This window comes from Melopsittacus undulatus, chromosome 3, assembly GCF_012275295.1.
Source record: "Melopsittacus undulatus isolate bMelUnd1 chromosome 3, bMelUnd1.mat.Z, whole genome shotgun sequence".
In the NCBI taxonomy this organism is placed as follows: domain Eukaryota; kingdom Metazoa; phylum Chordata; class Aves; order Psittaciformes; family Psittaculidae; genus Melopsittacus; species Melopsittacus undulatus.
This window is the reverse complement of record NC_047529.1, coordinates 1,654,912-1,679,911: the sequence shown is the minus strand read 5'-3', so window position 1 is coordinate 1,679,911 and position 25,000 is coordinate 1,654,912. Positions and strand designations below refer to the sequence as shown.

At 46.9% G+C, this 25,000-nt stretch overlaps 1 protein-coding gene across 2 annotated transcripts in view; it reads right to left on the bottom strand.

Moving 5' to 3' along the window:
* SPTBN1 (spectrin beta, non-erythrocytic 1) overlaps nucleotides 1-25,000 on the bottom strand; it is a 92,722-nt gene that overhangs the window by 10,971 nt on the left and 56,751 nt on the right. For both annotated transcript variants that reach the window (XM_005144018.3, XM_005144019.4), the window contains exons 17-30: nucleotides 19,058-19,148; nucleotides 14,492-14,638; nucleotides 12,661-12,924; nucleotides 11,773-11,997; nucleotides 11,482-11,571; nucleotides 10,706-10,984; nucleotides 9,280-9,410; nucleotides 7,786-7,990; nucleotides 6,835-7,209; nucleotides 4,440-4,684; nucleotides 3,733-3,871; nucleotides 2,595-2,679; nucleotides 1,175-1,371; nucleotides 11-123 (exon numbers count right to left, since the gene is read on the bottom strand). In XM_005144018.3, the coding sequence (XP_005144075.1) occupies nucleotides 11-123; nucleotides 1,175-1,371; nucleotides 2,595-2,679; nucleotides 3,733-3,871; nucleotides 4,440-4,684; nucleotides 6,835-7,209; nucleotides 7,786-7,990; nucleotides 9,280-9,410; nucleotides 10,706-10,984; nucleotides 11,482-11,571; nucleotides 11,773-11,997; nucleotides 12,661-12,924; nucleotides 14,492-14,638; nucleotides 19,058-19,148 (2,586 nt within the window). The remainder of the gene's footprint in view (nucleotides 1-10; nucleotides 124-1,174; nucleotides 1,372-2,594; nucleotides 2,680-3,732; nucleotides 3,872-4,439; nucleotides 4,685-6,834; nucleotides 7,210-7,785; nucleotides 7,991-9,279; nucleotides 9,411-10,705; nucleotides 10,985-11,481; nucleotides 11,572-11,772; nucleotides 11,998-12,660; nucleotides 12,925-14,491; nucleotides 14,639-19,057; nucleotides 19,149-25,000) is intronic.

Here is a 25,000-nt window from a genome sequence, read left to right as displayed (position 1 = left end):
CCCAGCTTACCATTGCTGCTGGGAGTCTCCATCCTCGGCAACCTTTGGGCTGGGCTCTGGAGTGGGAGGCTGTCTCTTCCTCTCCTCTTCCTCCTGTTGTCGACGTACTTCCAGCAGTTCCAACTGAGAAATGAAACATTTTGGTGCATTTAAAAGCTCTGCTCATTTTTCAGGGGCATTTCTAGGAACTAAAAACAACTCCAGATTTTTCTGAAACATGAATGAAATTCAAGTGGAATCAAATGTGAAGGCATCAGTCTTGCACAGTATTAACCATGTGAAGTTTGTTGCACTGAATTTGTCAGTAAAGGCCAACAGTATCAGAGCCTTTAACATTAAGTGGAGTGCCTGGGCAGCAGCTCACCACTGTCTGTGGTTCCTTTCTCATTTGTTCTATTAGAACCCATACAAACAAGAAAGCAGCCCAAGCTATCAAAACACTGAGAAGTGACATCCTCTTGTCTGTCTCCCATGCACAGAAACAATCCAAATCTCAGAAATCAACCACCAAAACAAAACTAGACTGTATTTGAAGATGCTGAGCAACTCCAGCCCATTCTGTCTGCAGCTGTGATGCTCAGTGTGTGTGAGAAATCAAACCACTTCAATCCTGGTGTCTAAAGCAGAATTCTTCTCCAAAGATGGCAACATGCTCTCCAGGCATTAATTACTGACACTGCAGCTGTGCTCTGGGTGCTTGGGGCTTTTTGACTTCTTATGTCTTTCCAGGGGACAATACAGCCTTGTACTGGGACAGTCAAAACACAACAAACATTGCTGTCAACCCGCATCCCTATCACTGTCTCCTCACACTGTCATCCTTAACCAAAAGTCATGCTGAGTGCTTGTATCTGAGTCTTCTTTACATAGAATCCCCCTTCCTTTTTATACCAGCACAGCCTGCATGGAACAAAATGCTTCTGGGTCAGCACTCCTGGGTCCAAGACAGCTTTTTCTGACTACTGAGGTCATTTATCATTAAGCTTTTCTCTTTCAGGTTGCTGAGTTTAAATTAACCAGAGAGGGTTTTAGGATTGTGCGGAACATGACCCTTCAGCCTGAGGCTGAGCAACAAACTGAGATGAGGTTGGTGATGCTGGGGGTTATTCCACCCAACCAGCTGGCACCAGACCAAAGGGGAATGGCCATGGAAGTTCCTCTCCCCATCACGCACCGTGGTCAGTCGCTCCAGTGCTGCAAACCTCTCATCCCAGGTGGCTGCAGACTTCTCGAAGGCTTCGTGCCGCTTGATCAGCTTTTCCACCTCATCAACGCTCTGGCCTATTTCACGACTGGAGAGGTAGGGCTCCTGCCCCAGCAGCCAGGCCTCAGCCACGCTTGCGTCTCTGGAGAACTGGTGTACCTCCAAAACTGAGCACAGAGGGACAGGAATCAGCACCATTCATGTCATAAACTGCACAGAAAGTCATGAGGCATCTTCTGCATATACTTAAACGCAGCTTAGGGGAAAAGTAAATGTACTTGGGTAAGTATTGCCCTTCACTAGGCTCTCATTTTAAAGGCAGAAATTTATCCTGCTGGCTTTTCTTTGAGGAAAACTAACAGTGAAGTCCCACCTTCCCTTCTTCAACAGGCTATATTGTAGGGGGGTTGGACTAGATGAACTTTGAAGGTCCCTTCCAGCCCAAACTATACTATGATTGTATGATTTTGCAAGCTCAGTGTTTCCTTTTTGTTCTAATCTGCTGTAGCCTGCTAACTTCAGAGTACAAAGTCTGTTATCTGCTGATTCTCTTCCCCACTGCTCTGTCTACAGAAGAGCTGTAGCAGACTACAGTAGACTGCAGGCTGTAGTTCCCTTTAACAAGTGGTATTTCTGGACTTAATGCTTGACTACAGTGTTTCAGTTCCAGGTTTCCTTCCTTTTCTGTCTTCACACCTGAAAAATACACTTCCACTGCTTTTGTGAATGGGATGAAGTACCTTTGATGAATAATACGGTAAAAACACCCAACCTGAGAGACAACTGCTCATGTTACTGCATTTCCTAAAGCCTCAGAAGCAGCCCAGAACCCCACAAAATGACTACGTGCCACTCTATGTTTTGAGATCCTGGACAACTGCCTGTTGCAAAGGCTCCAGTCTGTACATCAGATGGAGAGCATCAGAACTGGGCTGTTGTTGCTGGTGTGAAGCCTGCAGAACACTGCAGTGTTTCAAAGTACACCTTTTGTCAGTGAAGTGCTCACCAACATTCTAGGCTTGTGGATAACACAGATAACACGTTATATGCATAAGGTAGCAGGGCTTTAACTCTCCCTGTTTTTCAGTAGTGCCTCCTTTGTAGAAACCCAGTTGGAATGTGACACCTGCAAAATACAGTGGATCTATTTCACCTCGCTCCAAATTTGATCATACAGAGCAAGACCTTTGCTGCAGGTTTCTCGGTTTCAAATTCTCCTCTATTTTACAATCCCCAGGTGTGAATCTTGCTGTCATCACAGTGCAAACACACTTTCCAGCCCTGCTATTAGAAAAACAAGGACCTGCAGGTATTTTCTGCAGTCAAGAAGACATAGGGAAGTGAGAGTAAGACATGGCCCTGCCCAAAGGAAACCCAAGCGCATCCTTACTCAGTCTCAGCCACTCCCATCTGTCTTCCCATTTGTCGATCATTTCTTTTCTCTTCTCCGTCAGCTGCAGCAGCTTTTCCTTGATCTGGATGGAGAGGAGAGAGCAGGACCATTACCCAAGCACAGGCTCACCCACCGCACCATGCAAGCACCATGCAAGCCACACCGACACAAGGCAAAATACATTGTGCTGGATTGTCAGGAAGTGACTTAAGCATGTAGACAACAGCTGCTTTTCTCCTCTAAGTATAAATAAATATGGCATTTGCATTGAAATACCACATTTGCATGAGCATCCGGTGTCTGTTCAAACCCACAGTGCTAGGAGTAGCTGATATAGGAAAGTGTAACAAGCAAACGAGTCTAAATGGTGCAATCACGTATTGCATCTCCTGCTCTAGCAAGTAATGCAAGATGTGCTGCTCAGGGATGCTACAGGAAGCCTGCAGGTACCTGTGCTAACAGCACTGACATGCAGCAAACACCCCAGGTTATTCTCAGGGTGAATACTGGCTCCCAAAGCCTCCCTGTGCCGTTGCAAATGCTTCCCCAAGGATACTCCACAGGATCCTCTGTGTGTGATGCAGACACAGACAGCACCACCTCCCAGAGTGGGCAGTATCTAAGAGCATTTAACTTCCTCCCTCCATCAAAGGGAGGCAGGAAGACACACGGATCAAGCCCCTATCCTCTGACCTAGACAAATCAGAACATAAATCAAGGCCTTTACCTCTTACTATTCCCTGGATTTACCTCCTGTCATAAGCTTTCTCTTGCTCCTTCCCCTAGGAGGCCTCTTCCAGTTCCCCTGTACAAGAAGAAGGCCTCTGCTCTTGCTCAGGGACGTCACCTTTCCCAACACAGACATCCCAGAGCTTTCTTTATGCACAACTGAACGCGACAGCTTCCTTGCACTTCCTGGACTGAAAATGATACTTCAAATTTAGGCACCATCTCTGCTACTCAACATGAGCTCACAGAGTTAAATTACACACAAATGTCACAATAGCAAATAAGTGCAACAGTCCCTGGAGTGAATTACAAACAGCTTCTCCATCTGTAAGTTACACAACACCAGTTTCTCCAGCTGAACCCAGTCAGCTCACTGCAATGGTTGGGTGTTCAGCAAGCACGGTACCTCCTCTGATGCATAGTGCTTCCTTGCCAGAAGAGATTTGCCGAGCTCGATGCAGGTAGTAAAGCTGTCATTCCGGGCATCGATTTCTGCTTTGATTCCCTGGTGATTGTTCATGAGGAGTTCAACAGATGAAACGTCCCTGAAATGATCAATCCAGGGCTCAGAATCATGCAATGCAGATTGAGCAGTTGTTATGCTTACAAACAACTAGCACACATAACAAGAATATCAGCTCCTAGCTGTAGCTCAGGAAGCAGGATTGCTGTATGAAGACAGGCTGAGAAAGTTGGGGCTGTTCAGCCTGGAGAAGAGAAGCTGCATGGAGACCTCAGAGCAGCTTCCAGTGTCTGAAGGGGGATACAGGGATGCTGGAGAGGAAATATTCATTAGGGACTGTAGCGAAAGGACATGGGGTGATGGGTTCAAACAGAAACAGGGGAAATCTGGGTTAGATATAAGGAAGAAATTCTTTACTGTTGGTGAGGCCTTGGCACAGGCTACACAAGGAAGTGCCCCTGGCAGTGTTCAAGGCCAGGCTGGGGCTTGGAGCAAGCTGCTCTTGTGGAAGGTGTCCCTGCCCGTGGCAGGGGTTGGAGCTGGAGGAGCTTTAAGGTCCCTTCCAACCCAAACCAGGCTGGGGCTCTATGAAATATTCCTCAACTGACCTACAGCCTTATCTTCTAATGGAGGAGAGATTCCTCACATACCTTGGCTTTTCCTGGGCTTCTATCTGCCGGATAACATCTTCCATCCAAAGCATGAGATCACGAACCATGCTGAAGAAGCGGAATTTGTCTCCTGTGTCCACCAGCCTCACCCTGCGGCCCTCACAGGCATCCAGCAGTGCTTTCCATGCTTCCAGGACCTCATTTTCCCTCTTCTGGATGTCATCAGCTTTGTCTCCAGCATAGGCAGCCTGAAGGCGTGCAGCATCCTCCTGCAGCTGTCTCACCTGGGGTTTTTATGGGAGAGAAATGCATCAGCCTTTGAACACCTATATGAAGACATGTGAGCTACTAGTTTGGCTTTCTGAAGTCATTGCATGTATATATAAGCCTGAAAAGGTTTGTTCTATTATAAAGTCAGAGTATCCCCAGGAGAATATCCCTTAGAGGAGACTGTGGGGTCAAGGGCCCCCAGAATAGCAAAGCTTAGTCACTGCCAAAACGGGTGCAAATAGAGGTTGACTGTTAAATGTCAGGGCACAGGGGACCATTTTCATCATCAATTTTCCTTCCTCTCACACAAGTGACAATGCCACCACTTTGGAAGCCCTGTATCAAACCCACTGCTCTACATGCAGAGATGACTTGTCAAAAATGGAGATAATGCCTTCAAAGACAAGAAAATTGGGGAATCCAAAGATCCTCCTACTGCTAGAAATCTCTTTTCCTTTCAAACACTGTCTTGGGACATCAAATGCTATTTCTTGACTGTTTCACACGCTTTTCAAGACAAGAAACATTCTATTAGCACTTCTCTGATAATGTTATCTTTTACTTTTGAACATATTAAACACCTTTCAGCTACAGTCACAGAGATCAGGCCATTATCATAATGATCCATCTTGGTCCTCATGCTGTTTCACCCAAACCCAATCCTGAGTGCTTCCACCACAGCTTTGTGCTATGATTACATATTCCTCCATTTAGGTCTTGATTATAATTACCTTTTGGAGAGGCTGGGATTGGTGTTTTGTGAATGTCTCCCATTTTATGTATAAAATCTACAGCTGCTGAAAGCAAACCACTTGGAAAATCAAATGCTGGCTATATCCCCTTTATTCTAGTGTAAACAGCTATTTAATTGCAACATAATCAAGAACTGGCAGGCAGCTGGCCATAAAAGCCATCTTTTCCTACTGGGATAAATGCAGGCGGTCGTAATTCCTCCATTCCTTAAGCAACTTGTTCCCTTCCAAAACTCTCATTCTGGCAGCTTGAACATGGGGTTTTGGTTTAGAAATCCCCTGTGTCTGTATGAGCTGCTGCCACCTTCTATTTAACACAGTCTGGCTTCAAAAGATGCAGAATTAGATCAAGTGTGGCTGCTTTTAAGTATCTTAGCCTGGACTATGTACCTGAAATCCCTTCAGATTGCTGTTGGAAGCACCATGAAAAGCAATAGTTAAGTCAGAATGCCCAGATTCATAAGAGTCAGAAGGTCTCTGTGGAGGTCTCAGACTCCCTTTGCCTCTCAGAAAGGACAGAAAAGGCTTTGGCTGTGGCTTACTTTAAACCAAACCAAACCAAACCTAAAAACCCCAAACCAACGAACCACATAAACCAAACCCCAAAACCAACCAACAAACAAATCAAAACCCCAAGCAGGCTTACACATCCCTTCATACTCATCCCTGCCCTCCAAGTATCCTTTGGAGTAACAACTCTTCCATGGGGCAGGATAGTTGTGTCTTGCATTCACCAAGATGAACATGAGGTGAGGAGCAGGCACATCTGAGGTGGCTTTCAGCATAGTTAATGTCACACGCAGGAAGAATGTTAAGGACAGAAGAATGTGAAACCTGTATTTCATATTACCTCTGGTATATCAAGAATTCTTTACAGATTTAGGATGTGTTCAATGTCTTCACTAAAGAGACAATATGTTGAGTCAAACAAACCCTTTCTCCTTCAAATATAAGCTATTTTCCAATCATATCAGCCACACAGTGTCCTGGTGGTTGGCAATCCAAAAAAGGCCCTCTAAGGTTACCCTCTTGCCTCTCCATCTCCTCTTTCCCCCTAAGCACACAGCAAGCTCAGACTGCCCGGAGCCACTTTGCTTTTAAATCAATACAGAAGTTCTCTGCCTTTATGGTTTCCTCTTCAACCAGGGGCAGGAAATGGAATAATGTTCAACAATTACCTACAGGATCAGACATCTGTGTGCTTATGGATTCCTATTTGGGATAAACTAATTAACCTAAAGCAATGATAGAGAAGCAGGAAGACAGACAAGGAAATGATGCAGGTGAGGTTGTTCCCACAGAAATACACTTGGAAAGAGGCTGTCTCCCAGCCATGGAGGAGCCATGAGCAGGGGCAGAACTGCAGCTCAGGTTCCTGTACCCACCACCAGCGCCACTGCCTGGCTACACACCTGGGTGCCGAGTGCCTGGATATCGTGCTCAAATGTTGTGTGCATTCTCTGTAGTGTTTCCACTGTGTTTTGGTCTCTACCAAGCTCTTCAGGCAGTTTCTTATGTTTGTCTTGAATACGTCCCAAGATCTCCTTGGCATCGTGGTAAAATTTGTGCAGTTCATAAGAGGCTGCTAGGATCTGTGTTCTCGTGTCAATGAGCTCCAGCAGATCTGCCCAGGCCTCATTGAGTCCATCCTTCCACTCCGCAATGGTCGCAGCATCCGAGTGTCCAGAGTTGATGAGTTCATCTGCCATGTGGTTGACGGTGTCAACACGTTCCTGTCCGATGTTCCCAGTGTCCCGGGCGAATTCACGGAACCGCTCCTGGAGCATCTGAAACACAAAGGAACAGGCTCATGCAGTGCTGTGACTACACCCTGACCTGAGCAAGCCAGCCTGCCACCATTATATTGGCTGTCTACTGTGTGCTGCACCCAGACATGGAAGGTCAACCTGCAGCTACTTCCAAAGAACTATGAGGTCCACATGAAGTACCATGTGAACTACTCTCCTATGAGGAAAGGCTGAGTTGGGGTCTGTTCAGCCTGCAGAAGAGAAGGCTCCAAGGAGACCTTATTGTGGACTGTCAGTGATAAAAGGGGTCTGTAAGAAAGATGGGGAGAGGCTATTTAGAAGGACCTGTTGTGGTAGGATGAGGGGTGCTGGCTGTAAACTAAAAGAGGGAGATTCAGGCTGGATGTGACCTTTACAATAAGGTTCGTAAAACACTGGCACACGTTGCCCAGAGAGGTGATGGGTGCCCCATCCCTGGAGTCATTCCAGGCCAGGCTGGATGTGTCTCTGGGTAAACTGATCTAGTTGAAGATGTCCCTGTTCATTGCAGGGAGTTGGACTGGGTGAGCTTTGAAGGTCCCTCCCAACCCAACCCATTCTATGGCTCTAACTTACCGTTACATGTTCATAATCCTGTCCCAGCTCGTGGGATCCTGCCACCACCTCCCTTTCAGCAATCCACTGCTCCAGGTCATCCACCTCGCGGTTCAGCTGGAACAGCCTGTGCCTCTCATCCAGCTTGCCCCGTCTCTCTTCGGCCAGATCCTTCAGGCCTGCATACAGCTTGTCCACTTTGGACTGGCGCATGCTGATACGCTCACTACAGGAAAGCAAAGAGCATTGAGTTCTCATCATCTTTGTCAATAAAATAGAAGGAAAAACCTACATGGAATAAAAACCACTTGGGGTATTTACCCCACAGAGCACTGCTGCATGCATGGGTTTGACTCACACACATTGGATCAATCCTCTGCTGGCACAGCTGACTAGAAAACATCTCTGCCCTGCACCTATATCCCACTTGGCTTCACAGAGTGAAGCTGGAACCAAGTTCTCCTTTTATTTGGCCACAGATCACACCTGAGTCTTGTCTCAAGATCCCAGGCAGGATCTGAGCTGCTGAGCCAAGCAGCATTTCATTGTCATCTCAGCTCTGCTTCAGAGTTCAAAAGCACTCATGGGCTCCTTACTCCCTAAAGCTCAGCATTTCCATTAATCAGAAGTGGTTCCTAGTTCTACTGGCCACATCTTTTTCCTATAACTTATCTGAGCCATAAAGCCCAAACTGCCTTCCCTCTGCCTTGTAAAGCTGATTGTGTTAGTCCAGTACTCAGTCAGCTCAGCCAGGAAACCCGCTCCCATCAGACGTTATCATGACCACAAGAGAGTGCTTTTGAGTTAAATAACCATCTTCCACCAGAGGCAGAATAGTCTTTCCCAAGACAGTCCTATCCTATCTTCCTGTCTGTGAAGGCAGCCTCATAGTCAAACCAGCCTTGCAGTTGAAGCCAATGGAGAGTTCTGCTCACTCAGCTGCAGCTCTTAGAGCAGAACCGTTCTTCAGCTTCCTGAATTCTCCCACAGGGAAAGGCCGTTTAGGAAAGTTGAGATAAATTTACCACAACCAAGATGTTAATGTGACCACGTGTGAGATCCCAGTCTCTGGTGCTACTGGGTCTCTAAGAGGGGAGGCAGAGCTTGGGGAGCACTGTGCTAACACAGAAGGACAAACAACTGTGACCCTTGGGCTGGACATAGAAGTTGGTTGAAAGAGTGAATATGGACCCTTGTCTCTCAGGATGGCTACAGCTCCATTAGGCTCAGCAGTGCTGGGCCAGGCTGTGTAAAGGGTACAACAGACATTTACTGAAGGCACCTGCTACCTTCCATCAGCACCTGCACACACTCGCCCTGTTCAGGACCCTGACTCTGGCCATATCAGGGTGGCCCAACGTACACCTCGAACCGAGCAAGGCTGAAATCCTCCTCCTCCATACGCTCTTCTGAGCAACTTACTCTTTGCTGTAGTCTTTGTGTGTCAGAGCAACCCAATGAAGGGACTGAACTCATGAAAGAGGTCATGATCCAATTAGAAATGGCAGTTGATACCTTTCTGGGTGATTATCTGCCACCAGAGTTCTGCTGGTCTTTGAAAGCTGGTGCACGGTTTCAGCATAGTCTTCTACAGCTTGTTCCAAAATCTGGTGCTTCTTCAGCATGGACACGGCACTCTGCTCATCCTGGAATGGTGACAACAGTGACAGCTGAGCCCCACACCCCAAAGACACCACACAGCAAGTTAGCTTGGTGTGAGAGCAAATAGTGGTAGCCAGAACCAATTACAAAGAGCTGCTCCCAAGTACAGCTTGAAGACAAGTTGTTCTGACAATGGTATATTAATAGCTGAGTTCACAGCAAATGGTACCCACAGAAAGCAAAATAACAAGTGAAAGAGTGCATGCACCAACCCCTCTGGGATGCAGAACAGAATTACATCAGCTGTGCACTGAGCATGCTGAATTTCCCCTTCTGTGAGGCTCTTTGTGCGTTTACACAACACTGGTGATTGTGCAGCACTTGGAAAAATGGAACAGTTTTAGGCACATCACTTGTCAGGCTTTGCAGCAACAGCCTGGGTCCGGGAAAAGAAACCCTATGGAGCCTTTGCCAAAGGATTCTCCAGCAAAAGCCTGCAGGAATTCCAATCAGAACTTTCTATGTATTGTTATGATTAAGGAAAACAACCCCCAGCTCTCAGTGTTAACTGGTATTGTCAATAAGTCCTTTTGTTAACATATTTTGTGCAATGAACTATTTGCATGAAAGTCCTTTTTATCTGCATCATTTAGATATAAAAGCCAAACTCCTTTTTAACTGCAGACTGAGCACCAATGGGATGTTATACTGACACAAAGCTGGGTTTTGTTTTATCAAGGCAATGAACAAAGTGCATTTACCTAAACAACAAATAAGACACCACATCCTAACACCTCCCTGAAAAACAGGAGTTTGTGTACTCTTTGCTATGGTCTGATGCTGTTCTGATTTCAAGTCACTGGGAGTAAAGCCTGATGGCTGGTGGCATCAGCTGCCTGACCATCAGGCCCTGTTTCACAGACTGGTGATTGTGCTGTTCCCAGTGATTCAAAACTAACACATAACTTCTCCTAACTGGGCTGTACTGGGAGCTCTGATCTCACAGCACAGGAAGCCACGTGGTTGCCATAGAATCATAGAATGCTGTGGGTTGGAAAGGACTTTAAGATCATCCAGTTCCAACCCCCTGCCATGGGCAGGGACACCACATACATCCACACTCTCAGTGTGAGGATGCTTCTCTGACTCAGCACAGCAAGGCCTATCCCCCTCACTACCAGAGATGTCATAACAGATACAAGAGATGATCACTTGAGCCTTCACAAGGGAATTAAATCTGTTTATGTTCCATTATATTAGTGACGGATTCAATTATGTCACCTCCCTCCCTCTAGCTAAGCACTTAAACCCAAACTAGTGCTGCTGGGGAGCTGCTCACCTTGGCTTTCTCTTCTGACATCATGTAGAGCTCCTGCTCGCTCATCCAGGCCTCAGCCTCAGCAGCATCGAAGTAATACTGCTGTGCTCTGTGAGACTCCTCCAGGCGCTTGTGGCGCTTCTCTGTCTCCTCGATGAGGAGGTTCCAGAGCTGCTTCAGGTCTGCAAGTCTCTGCTGGATCACCTCAGCATTAGGGCTGCTCTCTGTGATGATATTCTGACTCCTTTCAAAGATGTCATCAATACGAGGCTGATGTCCCTGGATTTCTTTCTGAAGGGTCTATAATGGGAGGAAAGCAGATGGATGAGACACTGCACCAAGCTGAAAGGAAGCAACAATCAGGGGCCTTAACTCCAGAGGGGCAGCAAAACATGTACCCTCAGCTCATGTGGAGAAACTGGGGTCCTCCCTGAACATAGAATCATAGATTGCAGCATGGTTTGGGTTGGAAAGGATCATCCAGTTCCAACCCCCTGCCATGAGCAGGGACACCTTCCACTAGAGCAGCTTGCTCCAAGCCCCGTCCAGCCTGGCTTTGAACACTGCCAGGGATAGGGTATTTACAACTTTCTTGGGCAACCTATTCCAGTGTGTCTCCACCCTCATAGTGAAGAGTTTCTTCCTTATATCTAACCTAAAAACATGCCACCATTCGGTCATCACCCCACAGCCCATCACTGCTGAAGCACCCACCATTTACCCCAAGCCTTTCCTTCCTGAGCTAGTCAGCTCTAAGGAGAAGTAAGAGGTATGGAGCTCCAACAACACCTACTTACCTGGTTTTTCTTTATGAGTAGCTGCACGGTCTGGAGGTTGTGTCCATGATCTGTTGATGTAGCTATGGGCATCCTCTCTCCAACCCACAACTGAAAGGAAGAGAAGAAGAACACGTGTTATTGCAAGTGACCCCTGATACAATCAGAGCAGTGGAGAGAGGCTGGTGCAAGAAGCAGCGTTACTCAAACACACCATGAGACACATGATCAAAAGGTTTCTCCTGTGAGAGCTCTGCAGCAGGCTCTGACGTTTTCCTGTTGTCTGGGGAACTGGATCTCTTTCATACTCACAATTTCATCTTCCACATCGCGGTTGAACTGGTGGATCTCTTTGGAGGCCAGCAGGTTTGCTTTCCTTTCATTCAGAGGCTCCAGCAACTCCAAAAACTTCTTCTCTACTGTAAGGCGCTTGCCATCTACTTCATCTGTGCTCTTTCCTTCTTGACTCAATGCCCTTGCCTGGCTTTGCAGCTCCTCAATCTCCTTCTTACGAACATCCATTTGATTTTCTAGCATCTAAACAGAAGCACAGCAAAAACGTCCTGAAAACTGGGGTAAAAGCACTTGATATGACGCGGATACGTCAATGGCTCCATAAGGAGGAAGAACAGAAGCTTCTTAGTAAGGGTTTACCACGTTAATCATTACTGCAGCATTCATATTGCAAGGAACATGGATTAAACATGGATTCACCACTGTGGGCAGCTGCTGACAGCCCTCAGTTATCCCTGCTTGTGCAAATGGTGGATTTGGCCAACAATGGAGCTGAATCTCTTCAGTTGGTCCTTCACAGGTCACACACAACAACTCTGGAGCACAGCTGATTGCACCTAACAGCTTCATTGCCCCCTGCTGTCCTCACTACTCCTTGCTGCCTTCACAGCAGGGAACAGGGATTGACAGCTCTGGCCAGGTTTGAATCACAGAAAGGGAAAGACCTCTAGAGGACTACAGCAGGAGACAGAACAGAGATACTAATGTGGGGAAAGGGCAGTATAAGGTAGAGAATGTACCAAGGATATATGTCTGATTTGCTTCTGGTTCTTCTTAAAGACACATGAAACAACAGGGAGAAAGAAAAGCAAATAAAGTATTTCATAAATGGAAAGGAGCCCCAGTCTGCTCCTTTGAGTGCAGGTATCTGCTGCCTGCCCACTCTGCAACCTGCGCTCCATTTACCTGCTGCTTCTTCAACAGGATGTTGACACTGGTGAGATCCTTTCCGTAGTCATCCGACTGAATCTGGCTCTCCAAACCATTCAGCCACTTGTCCAGATCAGCACAGCTCTGGGTGAAAAGCTCTGCCTTGTTCGCATCGAAGAGACGCTGCGCCTTGGTCTGGGTGGTGGATTCGAGCTCTTCCCACATCTGATGGAGACCTGTGAGCTTTTCTTTCACCACAGCTTCAGTCTCTGGTTTCTCTGCAATGAGCTGCATTCCCTCCTGCAGAACAAAGAGCAGCAAAATGGAACCTCCTCTGGAGCACTCACAGACTGTTAGCTGAATTACTCTGATTAGAAAGCACTCAGGAGCCCTCATCTGCTGGCAGCATCAACGGCTCATTTTCTATCTTCAATTACCCAGTGACTCCTTCCAGAACATCAGCTCCCAGGTCTGGCTGCTGCCAGGAAGAGGGTTTCTTAGGAATGGGAAGGTCAAGCTCCTGGGGACACTGCTCAGAAGGCAGTGGGATGTCCCATGTGTGTGTGTCACAGCAGAGGGGGGACCTGCAGCTTGAACAACTGCTGTGGGACATCTCACTGGGAGGGTGACAAAGACCCAGTGTAACACTGGGAGAGGGAGCTTATGGTACCCCAATGGAGCTGTGGGACTGAGGAGGGTTATGTCAATGAGTTACAGCAATCACCATGGGTCTAAACTACTATCAGAGAGGAACAGTCTTCCTTGGAAAGAAGGAGGGACGCTGTCCCTAGCACCAGCACAGTGCTTGGACTTAAGACATCTTTTTGCCTTTACAAAGGTTATATTAATTTGGGGAATATTCTCTTTAACTATACTTCTACCTCTGTTCCTGGGTGATGGTGACAAGGGACAAACCTTGTCAGATATGAACCTTATCACAACTCTATCACATTTAATAGCTGTGACCTCTGGTAACATTAATAACGTGATTGTCAGCTGTGGCTCCATCCACAGCTTTGGTACTTTGCTGCAATCTGATTTTTCAGAGGCAAAGGGTGAGGATGTATTAGCATCCCTAAAAAAGCACTTCCAGAGCAGCCTTTTAATTACACCATTAAAGGGTATTGCTATTTGCAGATCACAGAAAAACCTCTAATGGGATACAGAGTGCCAAAGAGGGAGAGGAAATGAGCAATTAAGCTAACTTACACTGAACAGAAACCCACTGTCAGAGCTAAAGAGGAGACCTCCTTAGTGTTCCAGAGCTGCACATGAGAAATGGGGGGGGAAAAAGTACAGCTCATCATAGCACATTAAAGCCTTCAAAGTAACCTGATACAGAGCTGTGAATCTTAATTAATCACAAAGCTGCCTGTACTTTACTTCATGCACTAATTTTGCATGGGGAAGGCAGCCTGATTATAGTCCTGACTGAATGAGAACCAGCATGGCAGCATGGGAGCCTGAATTCACTTATTCACCCACATCCAGTTCTTTCCCAGGAAGTACTTCTACTTCATCAGCTCAAATCACAACATTTGTCCCTCTTTTGCTCTTTGGGTATGAAAACTAGGTTATGCCATCCTCCGAACAGACAAGAAGGACCAGACAACATGAAACTGGCAGCTTAGCCAATGGTTATTATTATAAGAGTGTCTTGGATAAAAGCCATGTAACATCAGTGAGGAATGAAAAGGGCTAGATGGAGAAACAATGTGATAGATATTCATCCTACAGGAATGAAATCTCCTTTGGCCTTAGCTGGAGAGAGGATTCAAGAACCAGTTCTGCAGAGGAACAGATCCCATCTCTGTGCACAATCTCCTCTGACAAAGATGAGGACACTTTATGGAGGTTCTTTAGTTACCTTTTCTATCTTATCCAGCCACTCTTTGTTGGATGCAAGTTCTGCCATGAATGCCTGATGCTTCAGCCACTTGCTGTGCAGGTTCCTCGCCTCATCGTAGGACATGTCCTGGGCTGTAAGCATCTTCTCATTGATCCAGAGTGAGAGCTGGAAAGGAAAAGACACAGCTTCTTGTGAAAACAATGGTGTGAAATAATGCAAAGCATCAAAGTGCCTCCAGACCAAGGATGAGGAGATGCCTCTCTACAGGGGAGCTGCATGAGATCCAGAGACAGCTTTTACTCAGGGTTCAGCCAGGGATCCATCACTTTCACAGCTAAATTTAACCATCCATCTCCAACATATAAATAATCCATGACTCATGCAGAAAGGCCTCAACTCCAAGCTCACAGGTCTCACCCAGTTCAACAGCAACGGGGATGTGTGTCCTACTTACTGGTCATGATGTATCTCTGTACCACTTTCCCCTTGCAACATTACTCAATGGGCTACTCAATGGCATCACTACATCCCTGAGGAGCCCTGCTGACTTCCTGAGGGCACTCAGAGGTACACACTAATGAAGTGGCATGAAAAGGCATCTCCAGATTAAACAGAGCCCCAAGGTACACTTTTCAGGGAAGCACCAGGTAAGAAATTATGTATTTCTACTCCTACCAAAGCACAGAGACAGGTTTGTACCATTAATTCACACAGTACCTATTCCCCAAAGTCTTTTCTCTATGTAGGTTTACACCACTAAACCTGATATTTGTCCAATCTCTGGTAGGGTTTTGGTGCTCAAGACTTCCCTTTTGCCATTATATAAAATCCAAGACTCATTTCATCCTGATTTTCTGCGGATCCAGAGGCACTGAGAACAATTTCCTGACCAAGGCTACAGAAAATCAATCCTATAAAAGATTATTTGCCATGGGCAAATAGAATGTGAAAATGATGGCAGCAGCCAGCATCCAATTTCCTCCTAGGGTGGTTCCGACTGCTTTATCTGTCCCTTAGGTATGGATAAAACACACATTCAGAGGCATGTCTGTAGGTTTGAAAAGGATTCATTTCTGCAGATTTAGAGTCACTTCCCAAGTGGAAAATGTCAAAACAAACCTAAACTTTGTTTCCAGGATGCCATTTCAGTCTCCAATTCCCTGCTATGCACTAAGGGTACAGGGCAGCGAATGCATTCAGCACTCACAAACCTGTTTAAATCGTCCCTTAAAGGCACTGTTAAGCTCCACAAAAAGGGAAAACTTAGGAGAGCAATCAAAGGAACTCCTCATCTGATCTTGCCACCAAGAAAATATGATGTTCTTGATAGAAATGCTCATGTTAATGAGTCTGCAGTTACAACAGACTGCGGAGCTACTGCACACCCAAAGGATGACTCTATAGCCCCACATGAGTGGTTTTACTCCTGCCTTTCTGGGTAGTAGACAGCTGCTACCCTGTGCAAACTGTACTCTTTCACTGTTTGCCTTTCCTGGCCATAGCATTAGGTGTTCTAAGGATTTCAGAGGGCTTCCAAGGAAAGGTGATACGGGTCCTATTAACAGATGGGGTGAAGTGAGACACAGACGATACATGGGGCACAGGCAGGGTCAGGATAAAACCCTCGTTTCTGACTCTCACAATGTTGGTATGTTCCTTCTGCTAACACTAATGCAAATAAAGGATTTAAGGGGTGACATTAAAACGTGGGTTTTGCAGCCACTACAGACACAGACAGTCAGTGGAAGGTGTTCCTGCCCATGGCAGCGGTTGGAATTGGATGAGCTCTAAGCTCCCTGCCAACCCAAACCATTCTCTGACTCTACAGAAGCCATAAGCTGGTTTTTAATGCCAGCAGAACCAGCTTTTAGGCTTCCTGCCCTCCTTTGCACCAATGCCACAACACCTGTGTCCTGCTCTCAGCTCCCAGAGAACTCTACCACTGCAATGAAAACCTGGCAGAGCAACAAGGGAAGGTGAAAGAGCACCGGGTGCTGCTGCAAACAGGCCCTGCAAACACCCACGCTGGCACAGCCTGTCTTGTGCAAGGTTCACACTGGGAGCTGCATGACAAAGGTGCCAAGGCCACACTGAACAGGCAGCATCTCCTGACGTGTGGAGTCTTGCCAGATGCTGTTGTTCCAGAGCCACGGAGAAATCAGCCCAGACAGTGCAGGGGCTCAGAGCACTTAGAGGAAGATCAGCTTTAACCCCTATGAAGAGGAGCTCTGGATGAGCAGGAAGTGGAAGAAAACTAAATGGCAAAATGTGTCACATCTCAGGGGTTTCTGCTGTCTCTATGTTATACGCTCAGCAAATTTACTCCACACATTCATGTTTATGAATGTGAGAAACACAGAAGAAAAAGCAGTACCCCAGGATTAACCTGTGACACAGAACCCAGCCTGGTTTAGGTTGGAAGGGACCTTAAAGCTCCTCCAGCTCCAACCCCTGCCACGGGCAGGGACCCCTTCCACTGGAGCAGCTGCTCCAAGCCCCTGTGTCCAACCTGGCCTTGAGCACTGCCAGGGATGGGGCAGCCACAGCTTCTCTGGGCACCCTGTGCCAGCGCCTCAGCACCCTCACAGGGAACAGCTTCTGCCTCAGAGCTCAGCTCAGTCTCCCCTGTTCTGGCAGGTTCAAGCCGTTCCCCTTGGCCTGTCCCTACATCCCTTGTCCCAAGCCCCTCTCCAGCTTTCCTGCAGCCCCTTTAGGCACTGGAAGAATCTGTACCTGATGGAGTCACAAGCAGTACTCAGAAGCAGTTAATACCCAGTGCTATCTGACTACTAACAAGAAAATCTTCTGTTTCCCCTCATCTGTTACCCGCAGGAAAGGTTTGTCATTGCTGAGCTGTTCTGAGCATTATCCTGCCACCCCCTCCAGCCCCACTGACCCTGCTCAGCGCCTCCCCAGAGCCAGAGGCAGGAAGGAGCGAGGGGAAGAGGCCACGTTACAATAACACTTCAGTACGGAGCCACAAGAGGAAAGTGGCTGCCCTGGGCAGGAGCACGCTGCAGAGAACACTTCCTTTCCTCAGGGTCCAGAGGGTGGGAAACCATCCCTACGGCAGCAGGCAGGAAGGGCGAAGGATCATTGCCTTGTGAAACAGAGACTGCTGCAGATCTGTGCTCTAACAGCTCCCAGCTTCTTGGTCAAAGTCAAGAGTGAGGCATTGCCTCAGTGCTCCATCCATCACACAGCCCCTCCAGCCCAAGGGAACCAGCAGTAGAGAGGCCACAGTCACGCCAATGCAAATGCTAAGTCTCATTATAGAATGGTTTGGGTTGGAAAGGACCTAAGGATGATCCAGTTCCAACCCCCCTGCCATGGGCTGTCTCCTCACAAAACACCCATTCAGTTATCACCAAGGCCAATGGCCTCTCAGAAAGGAGAAATTTGTAACATTTGGGTATTGTAAGTTCTGCCTTTGTGGAGACATCCATGCTTTAGTGGCTGGAGAGACCCAACCAAGAGGAAAGGCATTCAGGCAGCAGACACTAGAGCTTTTATGTCTGCCTCTTCTTTCAGTGCTAGAGTGGAAAACCAGACCCTGGGGAACAACACAACCACATTGACACAAGGGCTAGAGGAGCTCCAAGAGCCAGGGGGTGAGTTCTGCAGCGGAAGGAAGAAGCTGCTGCTAATAACAGCATCATTTTTGCTACTCTGTCATGTTTCTACTACCAAGGAAGGAGCAATTTCAGCCAAGAGCACGGTTAGCTTATGCAATGCAGGAAACCAGACCACATCTAGGCAACCAAGAAGCAAACATCGTTTGCCTGGCTTATGATCATCATTTTGTTTGCTTCTCATATGAAATCTCAGCTCCATTCAGACACGGTGCAGAGACTTCCAGGCTCCTGGAGCTGGTAGGATGTGAAGCCAGTGCAGTAACTCTTGGATTTAAACAGACAGCTCTGCCACTGTCAGCTCTCTTTGCAAAGGGAAGTAAGTTTTTAATGCAGGTCACAGGCAAAGCTCTTCAATATCTGTCAGGGCTGCACGAAATAACCTGAAAATCACTTAATTCCTCCTGCTGGGAACAAGATTACTCCTAACTTTAAAACGTTGCCTTCAGTGTAAACAGTCCATGTAAGTCATTAAATGTCTGGAAAGGATTCCTTGTTTTAAATGTTACAGGATTTAACAATTATAAACACATGCAAACTACCAGATAAATAACACATTAAAACCGATCCAGTTTAATCCTGCTCCCCTCTTACTCCTGTTCTGACTAATGCTTCATAGAAATCACTTGCAATCGCCTGCCTGGGACACATACATCCAGCTGCAGACGAAACCTTGACGAATTCAGTGCTAATCCCACCACGCTCCACAGGATTTATTTATACCACAGCAGAAAACCTTCACTGCTTTTGGCAATTTTCCCTGGTTTTAGCTTAGATGACAAAGGGAAATTCAGTTCATGGGGAAAAAACAACCAAAACAGCTTCATTTCTGCAGGGGTTTGGGCAGGGATGGGGATTTCTGCTGAGTGTTCCAGCCCTTATGGAATACAGGGCAAGGATGCTCCTCTGCAGGATGCAGCTTTAGCAATGGAAGTGAAAGGATGTAATTTACCTCTTGACAATCCTGGAGGAACTTCTGGAGATCCCTGTTATCCTTCAGCCTCATCAGAAGCTCACTGGCTGCTTCACGGTTCTTCCTATGTCTAATCAAAAAAATAAGAGGAGAGAAAACCACTTTGAAATGGGCATTTCATGCAAAACTGCTATTAGCTGGTTTCTGTAGCCTCTTTGGGATACATGGAATGCTTTGGGATGAAGGGACCTTAAAGCTCATCCAGCTCCAACCCCTGCCATGGGCAGGGACCCCTTCCACTGGAGCAGCTGCTCCAAGCCCCTGTGTCCAACCTGGCCTTGAGCACTGCCAGGGATGGGGCAGCCACAGCTTCTCTGGGCACCCTGTGCCAGCGCCTCAGCACCCTCCCAGGGAACAGCTTCTGCCTAAGAGCTCAGCTCAGTCTCCCCTGTGCTGGCAGGTTCAAGCCATTCCCCTTGGCCTGACCCTACAGGCCCTTGTCCCAAGCCCCTCTCCAAGCTATTGAACACGTATTGTGTCTTCTACTGCCTTCCAAACAAAGGACGGTTTGGAAGCTCGGCTGTACATGTGCTATTTAATGAGCAGTTCAGCATCTACTTGCTTTTGTGACCAGTTAAATACACAGAAAACATAGAAGTCTGCAGGGTTCCACAGGTCTCTGTTCAGAGTCTGCCTCACCAGTGTCAAGCAGAGTTCAGACCATTTGCCAAAAACCATAAGAAATCTGAATATTGCAGCAATAAGATCACACATTATATGGCTCTTGCACAATGGGCATTTGCTGTAAGACTCTGATACAGCTCTGCTATAGCTCACACCTTGTTCTCCTGAACAAAGCAGGAGCGGTTCAGACAGCCTTCCCAAAGCTCTGTTTAACAAACAGGGCCTGTGTGTTTCTGCAAACAGCAGCTTTATGCACACTGGAACCTATTTTTCCGTGTCTAAGAGCAGACAGAAGGAAAGAACAGGCCAGTCCAGACACCCTGCTTTTAATTCCTGTTTACCCCTGAAGGATGAGTTGTGCTGCCATTCCCAACGGTCCTGGTGGGATCTTCAAAGGGAACAGTGCCTGAAGAGCTGATTCCCAAGGTACCTCTGAACATGGTTTTAATTCATGCTTAGTTTGGAGCAGTTATCCCCTTCCTTCAGTACTTGCATTATTTATGAGGCTATTGGGGTGGAGGAGGCAGAATAAAGGAGATCATTGTGATTTACTGCTCCTAGTGTAAATCTGTTCATATTTCACTGTACAGGGGCTTACAGTGAAGTATTGCTGCTCTTTGTAATGGCCTAAGATAAACAGGGACAGAGTTGGACATTGTTTTAAAGGGTGGCAATTTATAAGATGATCTCAGCACAAGCTGGCAAGAGCTCAATAAATCCATGGTAGTGAAACCTCCCGGGACTCGGGATAGTCTCAATGACTATAAATTACATGTTGATGACAAGGGCTGGATTAAGAGACCACTCTTCCTCATCTACATGAATTTACCAGAGCAAGCTCCCTGGCATGGTTTTAGTGACTTCAGCAACAGAAGGAAGGCTTAGGGATACGTTTTACACAGAAGCCAAAGGACTGTAGGCAAAAGAATAGGAGAAAACCCTTTAGAGGACTACAAATTGCTTCTCTTTTGTCTCAACGGCTTCCTCTGAATAAGTAGAGGCAAACAGCATCTATATAGCTGTAGGTCAAGAAAATGGGTGTACAGATCAGATGGTGAGGAAGACACAGGTACCCATCAAAGGAAGAGGCTGCAGTCCAAGCCCAGCTAATCGGGAAGTTTAATCAGGTGTTATCTGAGAGAGCACAAAGAAAAGGACACACAGATTGTGCCTTAGGAAAAAGCCCTATAACACAGCTAACATCACTGGGTTTGATTCCTCTCTTTCTCGGCTGGTTTTTATATGCCTGGGCAAATCCAGGGCATTACTCAGGTTGCTAAAATGAAGCAAAGAACTGCTTGGGTGATTTTATCATGATGAGTTCATAGATTTAAGGCTAGATTACGTTACAGACTCATGTATTCCAGAGGGAACATGAGCTATGCAGTTCAAAGGAGAATTTTCCTGACTCTCGTTTGAATAGAGCTCAAAGTAGAGAAGTTCTGTTGAGAAAGTAATAAAATTAGCTCCCAGAGAGTGCTGGAAATGCTAAACTCAAGAAGTCTGAAGGGGAACCAAGCAGGGCATCAAACAGATGATGACACTGCTTTTCTGTAAGTCCTCAGCATAACAAATGCAAGCTTTGCTCTTAGAGCTGTTTATCTGTAAAAGGTTGGTTGGTTGTCCAAGACAACCTGGAGTGAGACTTGCAGATGAGGAAGAACAAGGCTGAACTGTAACAAGGTTTAGAGTGGATGCTTGAAGATGTGGCTGTAGTATTTTGAGGATGGACACTTCTGGAACAGGCAGGAATCCCTGTGTTTTCATCATAGAATTGATGGGGGGATGATGGGAATAAAGGGCCTCAAGAAGTCACTTGGTCTGTTCTCCTGCACCAGACTGGCTGTAACCAAACAGGACTAATTCCTTGTTCATGTTTCCCTAAATCCTTTCAAAGCTCCAAGGCCAGGTTGGACACAGGGGCTTGGAGCAGCTGCTCCAGTGGAAGGGGTCCCTGCCCGTGGCAGGGGTTGGAGCTGGAGGAGCTTTAAGGTCCCTTCCAACCCAAACCAGGCTGGGTTCTGTGACAGGGATTTTACTGTGCACAACTCCCCTACCACCAGAAAGCTTCTCCCACCCTTTACTGCCAGCACCGTGTCAGAAGGGCTTTAGGTAGAACAAGGTTTACCCAATGTTCCCATGCTGTCCCCTGGAGGTCCCCAGGTGCTAACCATGCTGAAAGCCGACAGCATCACTTGTGGTTTAACTGTAAGCCTGTGGGTTTCCAAGCTGGTGCAGGAGTAATGAATCTTACACATAGTGTGACTGTAACCGCCTGCTGAGAACACTGAGATACAGGCAAGGCAGCTTTACCTTCTTTAGCAGTCCCAGCAAACAAGAGGCTCTCTGAATGGGCAAGAACAAAAGTGACTTCTGTCCTCTGCCCAGCAGGAAGCTGCACGAATACACAAGCTGGTGAAGGCCCAGGTCACAATCTGAGTCAGATCTACCACTGCCTTTAAACCAAATCTCAACTGCAGGATCAGAGGCTGTTGATAGGCCCATAGCCCCCATACACTGCCCCAAGAGAAAATGGAGGAGGAAAATCTTCCCTTCTGGCTGGCAAGGAACTACAGCATAAGTCACCAAAGCAGGGACAGCAGCATCAGGCAGACCAGCTCCTTTCCTAGCTGGAAAAGCTAGCAGTGATAGCTTTATTCAAACCCATCCTCTCCCTCCCTCCCCTTCTCCATGTCCTTATTCCCATTCATTCCTCCCTGTGAACTGCACTAAGAGATTGTGCTCCTACTCCACTCTGCTTCTGCACTCTCCGTCCTTAGTCTGATGCGTCCTCACAGGGAAGAGCTTCTGCCTAAGGTCTAACCTAAATCTCTCCTGTTTCAGTTTGAACCCATCACCCCTTGTCCTATCACTGAAGTCCCTGATGAAGAGTCCATCTCCAGCATCCTTGTAAGCCCCTTCAGACACTGGAAGCTGCTTTGAGGTCTCCATGCAGCTTCTCTTCTCCAGGCTGAACAGCCCAACTTTCTCAGCCTGTCTTCATACAGCATATATGTGTGTGTGTGTATGTGTATATATATATATATACGTATATGTATATGGTTTGCTGTGGAGTAATAACTTGACAAGTTTAAGACAGTACTTGAGTATTTGTCCATTGACAACTAACCAGTTTTGCAGGGATAGGGAATTCCCAGATGGAGAAATTTTGTGGGTAAGATTCAATGAAAGAAAGTTTTGAGATGTCTCTGATGCTGGCTTTAAGGATGAGGCTTTCAGCTCCTGTTTCTGTATCTAATATGGTTTAAAGAACCCCAACTTCCAACAGTTTCTCTCCTAACATTTTCCTTCTCTTTCATGTTGCATGAACTGCAGGATCAGCTCAAGCCTGTCCTGCCTTGGCTTTCTGCAGCTTTGTACACTCAGGTGTAAGAGTTAATGGTTGGACTTGATGATCTTAAAGGTCTTTTCCAACCTAGTTGATTCTAGGATTCTATGTCTGTTTAGATGGTGACCATTTCAGGGCAGGGTCTCCCTGCTCTGCCAATGGACAGTGGGGTCTCCTCTGGAATAGCTGGAAAGATGTGAAAACCAGGATTAACAATGCTCAACACTACAAAGAGGCCCGAATGGGAAGCATGGAGCCTCTGCACATACTTGTACTTGTTTGTTTTGGTCCTTTGTTAAACGTCCAGGTGGAGCTTGGTTGGGAGAGCAGCTTTGTGTAAACCCAAAGAGGCTTCCTCTGCTACCACTCCCACTGCACCCAGCCCTAAGGCTTTGTTCTGGAGGCTTATCAGCCCCACAGACTCTAAGAGCAATCACAGGGATTTCCTGAAGAGCAGCACACCGGATGGTTCCTGCAGAGCTCTGCATAAATAGCTTTGGAATTGAGGAAATACACTGGAAAAGAGCAGTAGGCTTTAATAAACTCCAGCCTCTAGGACTTGCCTCCATTCAGAGGAGGAACTCCAGCACGTGGCCCACAGGCAGCACAGCCCAGATGGGCTGCACAGGACAATGGGGACATTGAGAGTAGCTGCACTGGGGGAAACAGACACCAGAGCATCACAGCCCTGCAGCAGGATGGAGGCTGAAGCTGCCTCCAGAAAGGGCTGCAAGAAGCAGCTGAGCATTTGCTACTGCATCCTTGGATGCTGTCTTCTAACATTGCAGAAGTTGCAGAAAGAAGACAAACGATCAGAGGGCCAGGATCAAATCCTCCTGCTTTCATAAGTGGATGGGAAAACTTACAGCAGAGGACATTGAAAGTCAGGGGGTAAATAAAATTGATTTCCCAGCTTTCACCTTGACTGCTCTCACATAACCTCTTCCTGGCCTTTGCACATTGTCTTTGGGATCTAAAAAGAGGCAAGCTGGTTAAAGAGAGAATGAAAACCTAGGGTACCCCTGGGGTTAGGTTATCAGTGGGCTCAAAAGCCTTCAGCAAGCTCTGGGAATGGGAACATCCACCTCTCCTGAAGCCATGAGGCACAGCTGAGATGGAGGCATAGACAGAGAGACACCAGAACAGGAAAGGCACATCATCTTCTGACCTGCTTCAGTTCAGCTTCTCCTTGGAGATAAAGGCATGTGGATAACCCTGATCTTAGCAGCTGTGGGAGGATGCACGCCTGAGAGCAGGGTCCTCAGTAACATCTGACATGAAAGTCTGTATGAGCTTACTGCTGTGTCCTGATACTCATGGTTGAAAAGCACATTGAAAGACTCCACTGTTATTCAAACCCAAAGCCAAAAGAGCCATGAATCACAGCCATCAAACCTGAACATTTGGTTTTCAAAGAAAAAGGAACACTTAATGTTCTATTACATCCATGCCACAGCTACAGAGACAAAGCAAAAGACTTGTTCTGGGATGAAAGACACATTTGTACCAGGGCTTCCTAATCTGATCTCAGAAGGGCCAGACAAGCTGGAAGGATCAAAGCCAGGCGGGTGGGATGGATCCAATGCCAATTCCACTCTTGAAGAGCCACATTCCTTCCTCAGAGGACAGGCAGGAATACAGTGTTCTAATTAAATCAGCCAGGAGGTAGCAGAGGAAAACCAAGACTTGTGGAACCAGATACAGCAAACTGCTACAGCTCCCACCACAACATAGTCTGTGAATACTCCAAGAGCAATGCTCCTATAGCCAAATTCCGGGTAGTGAGCTCATTACCATGGAAGTCTCTGGAACACAGGAGAGGTAATAGTTCATTGAGATTAGCCTGGCACATTTTTGAACCATTACAATTCCTATTTTTCCACAGGACAAAGAAAAGAGCCTGCAACAGGCATTTTCCAACACGCTGCTTTGCCTTTGGAGTCTGGTAA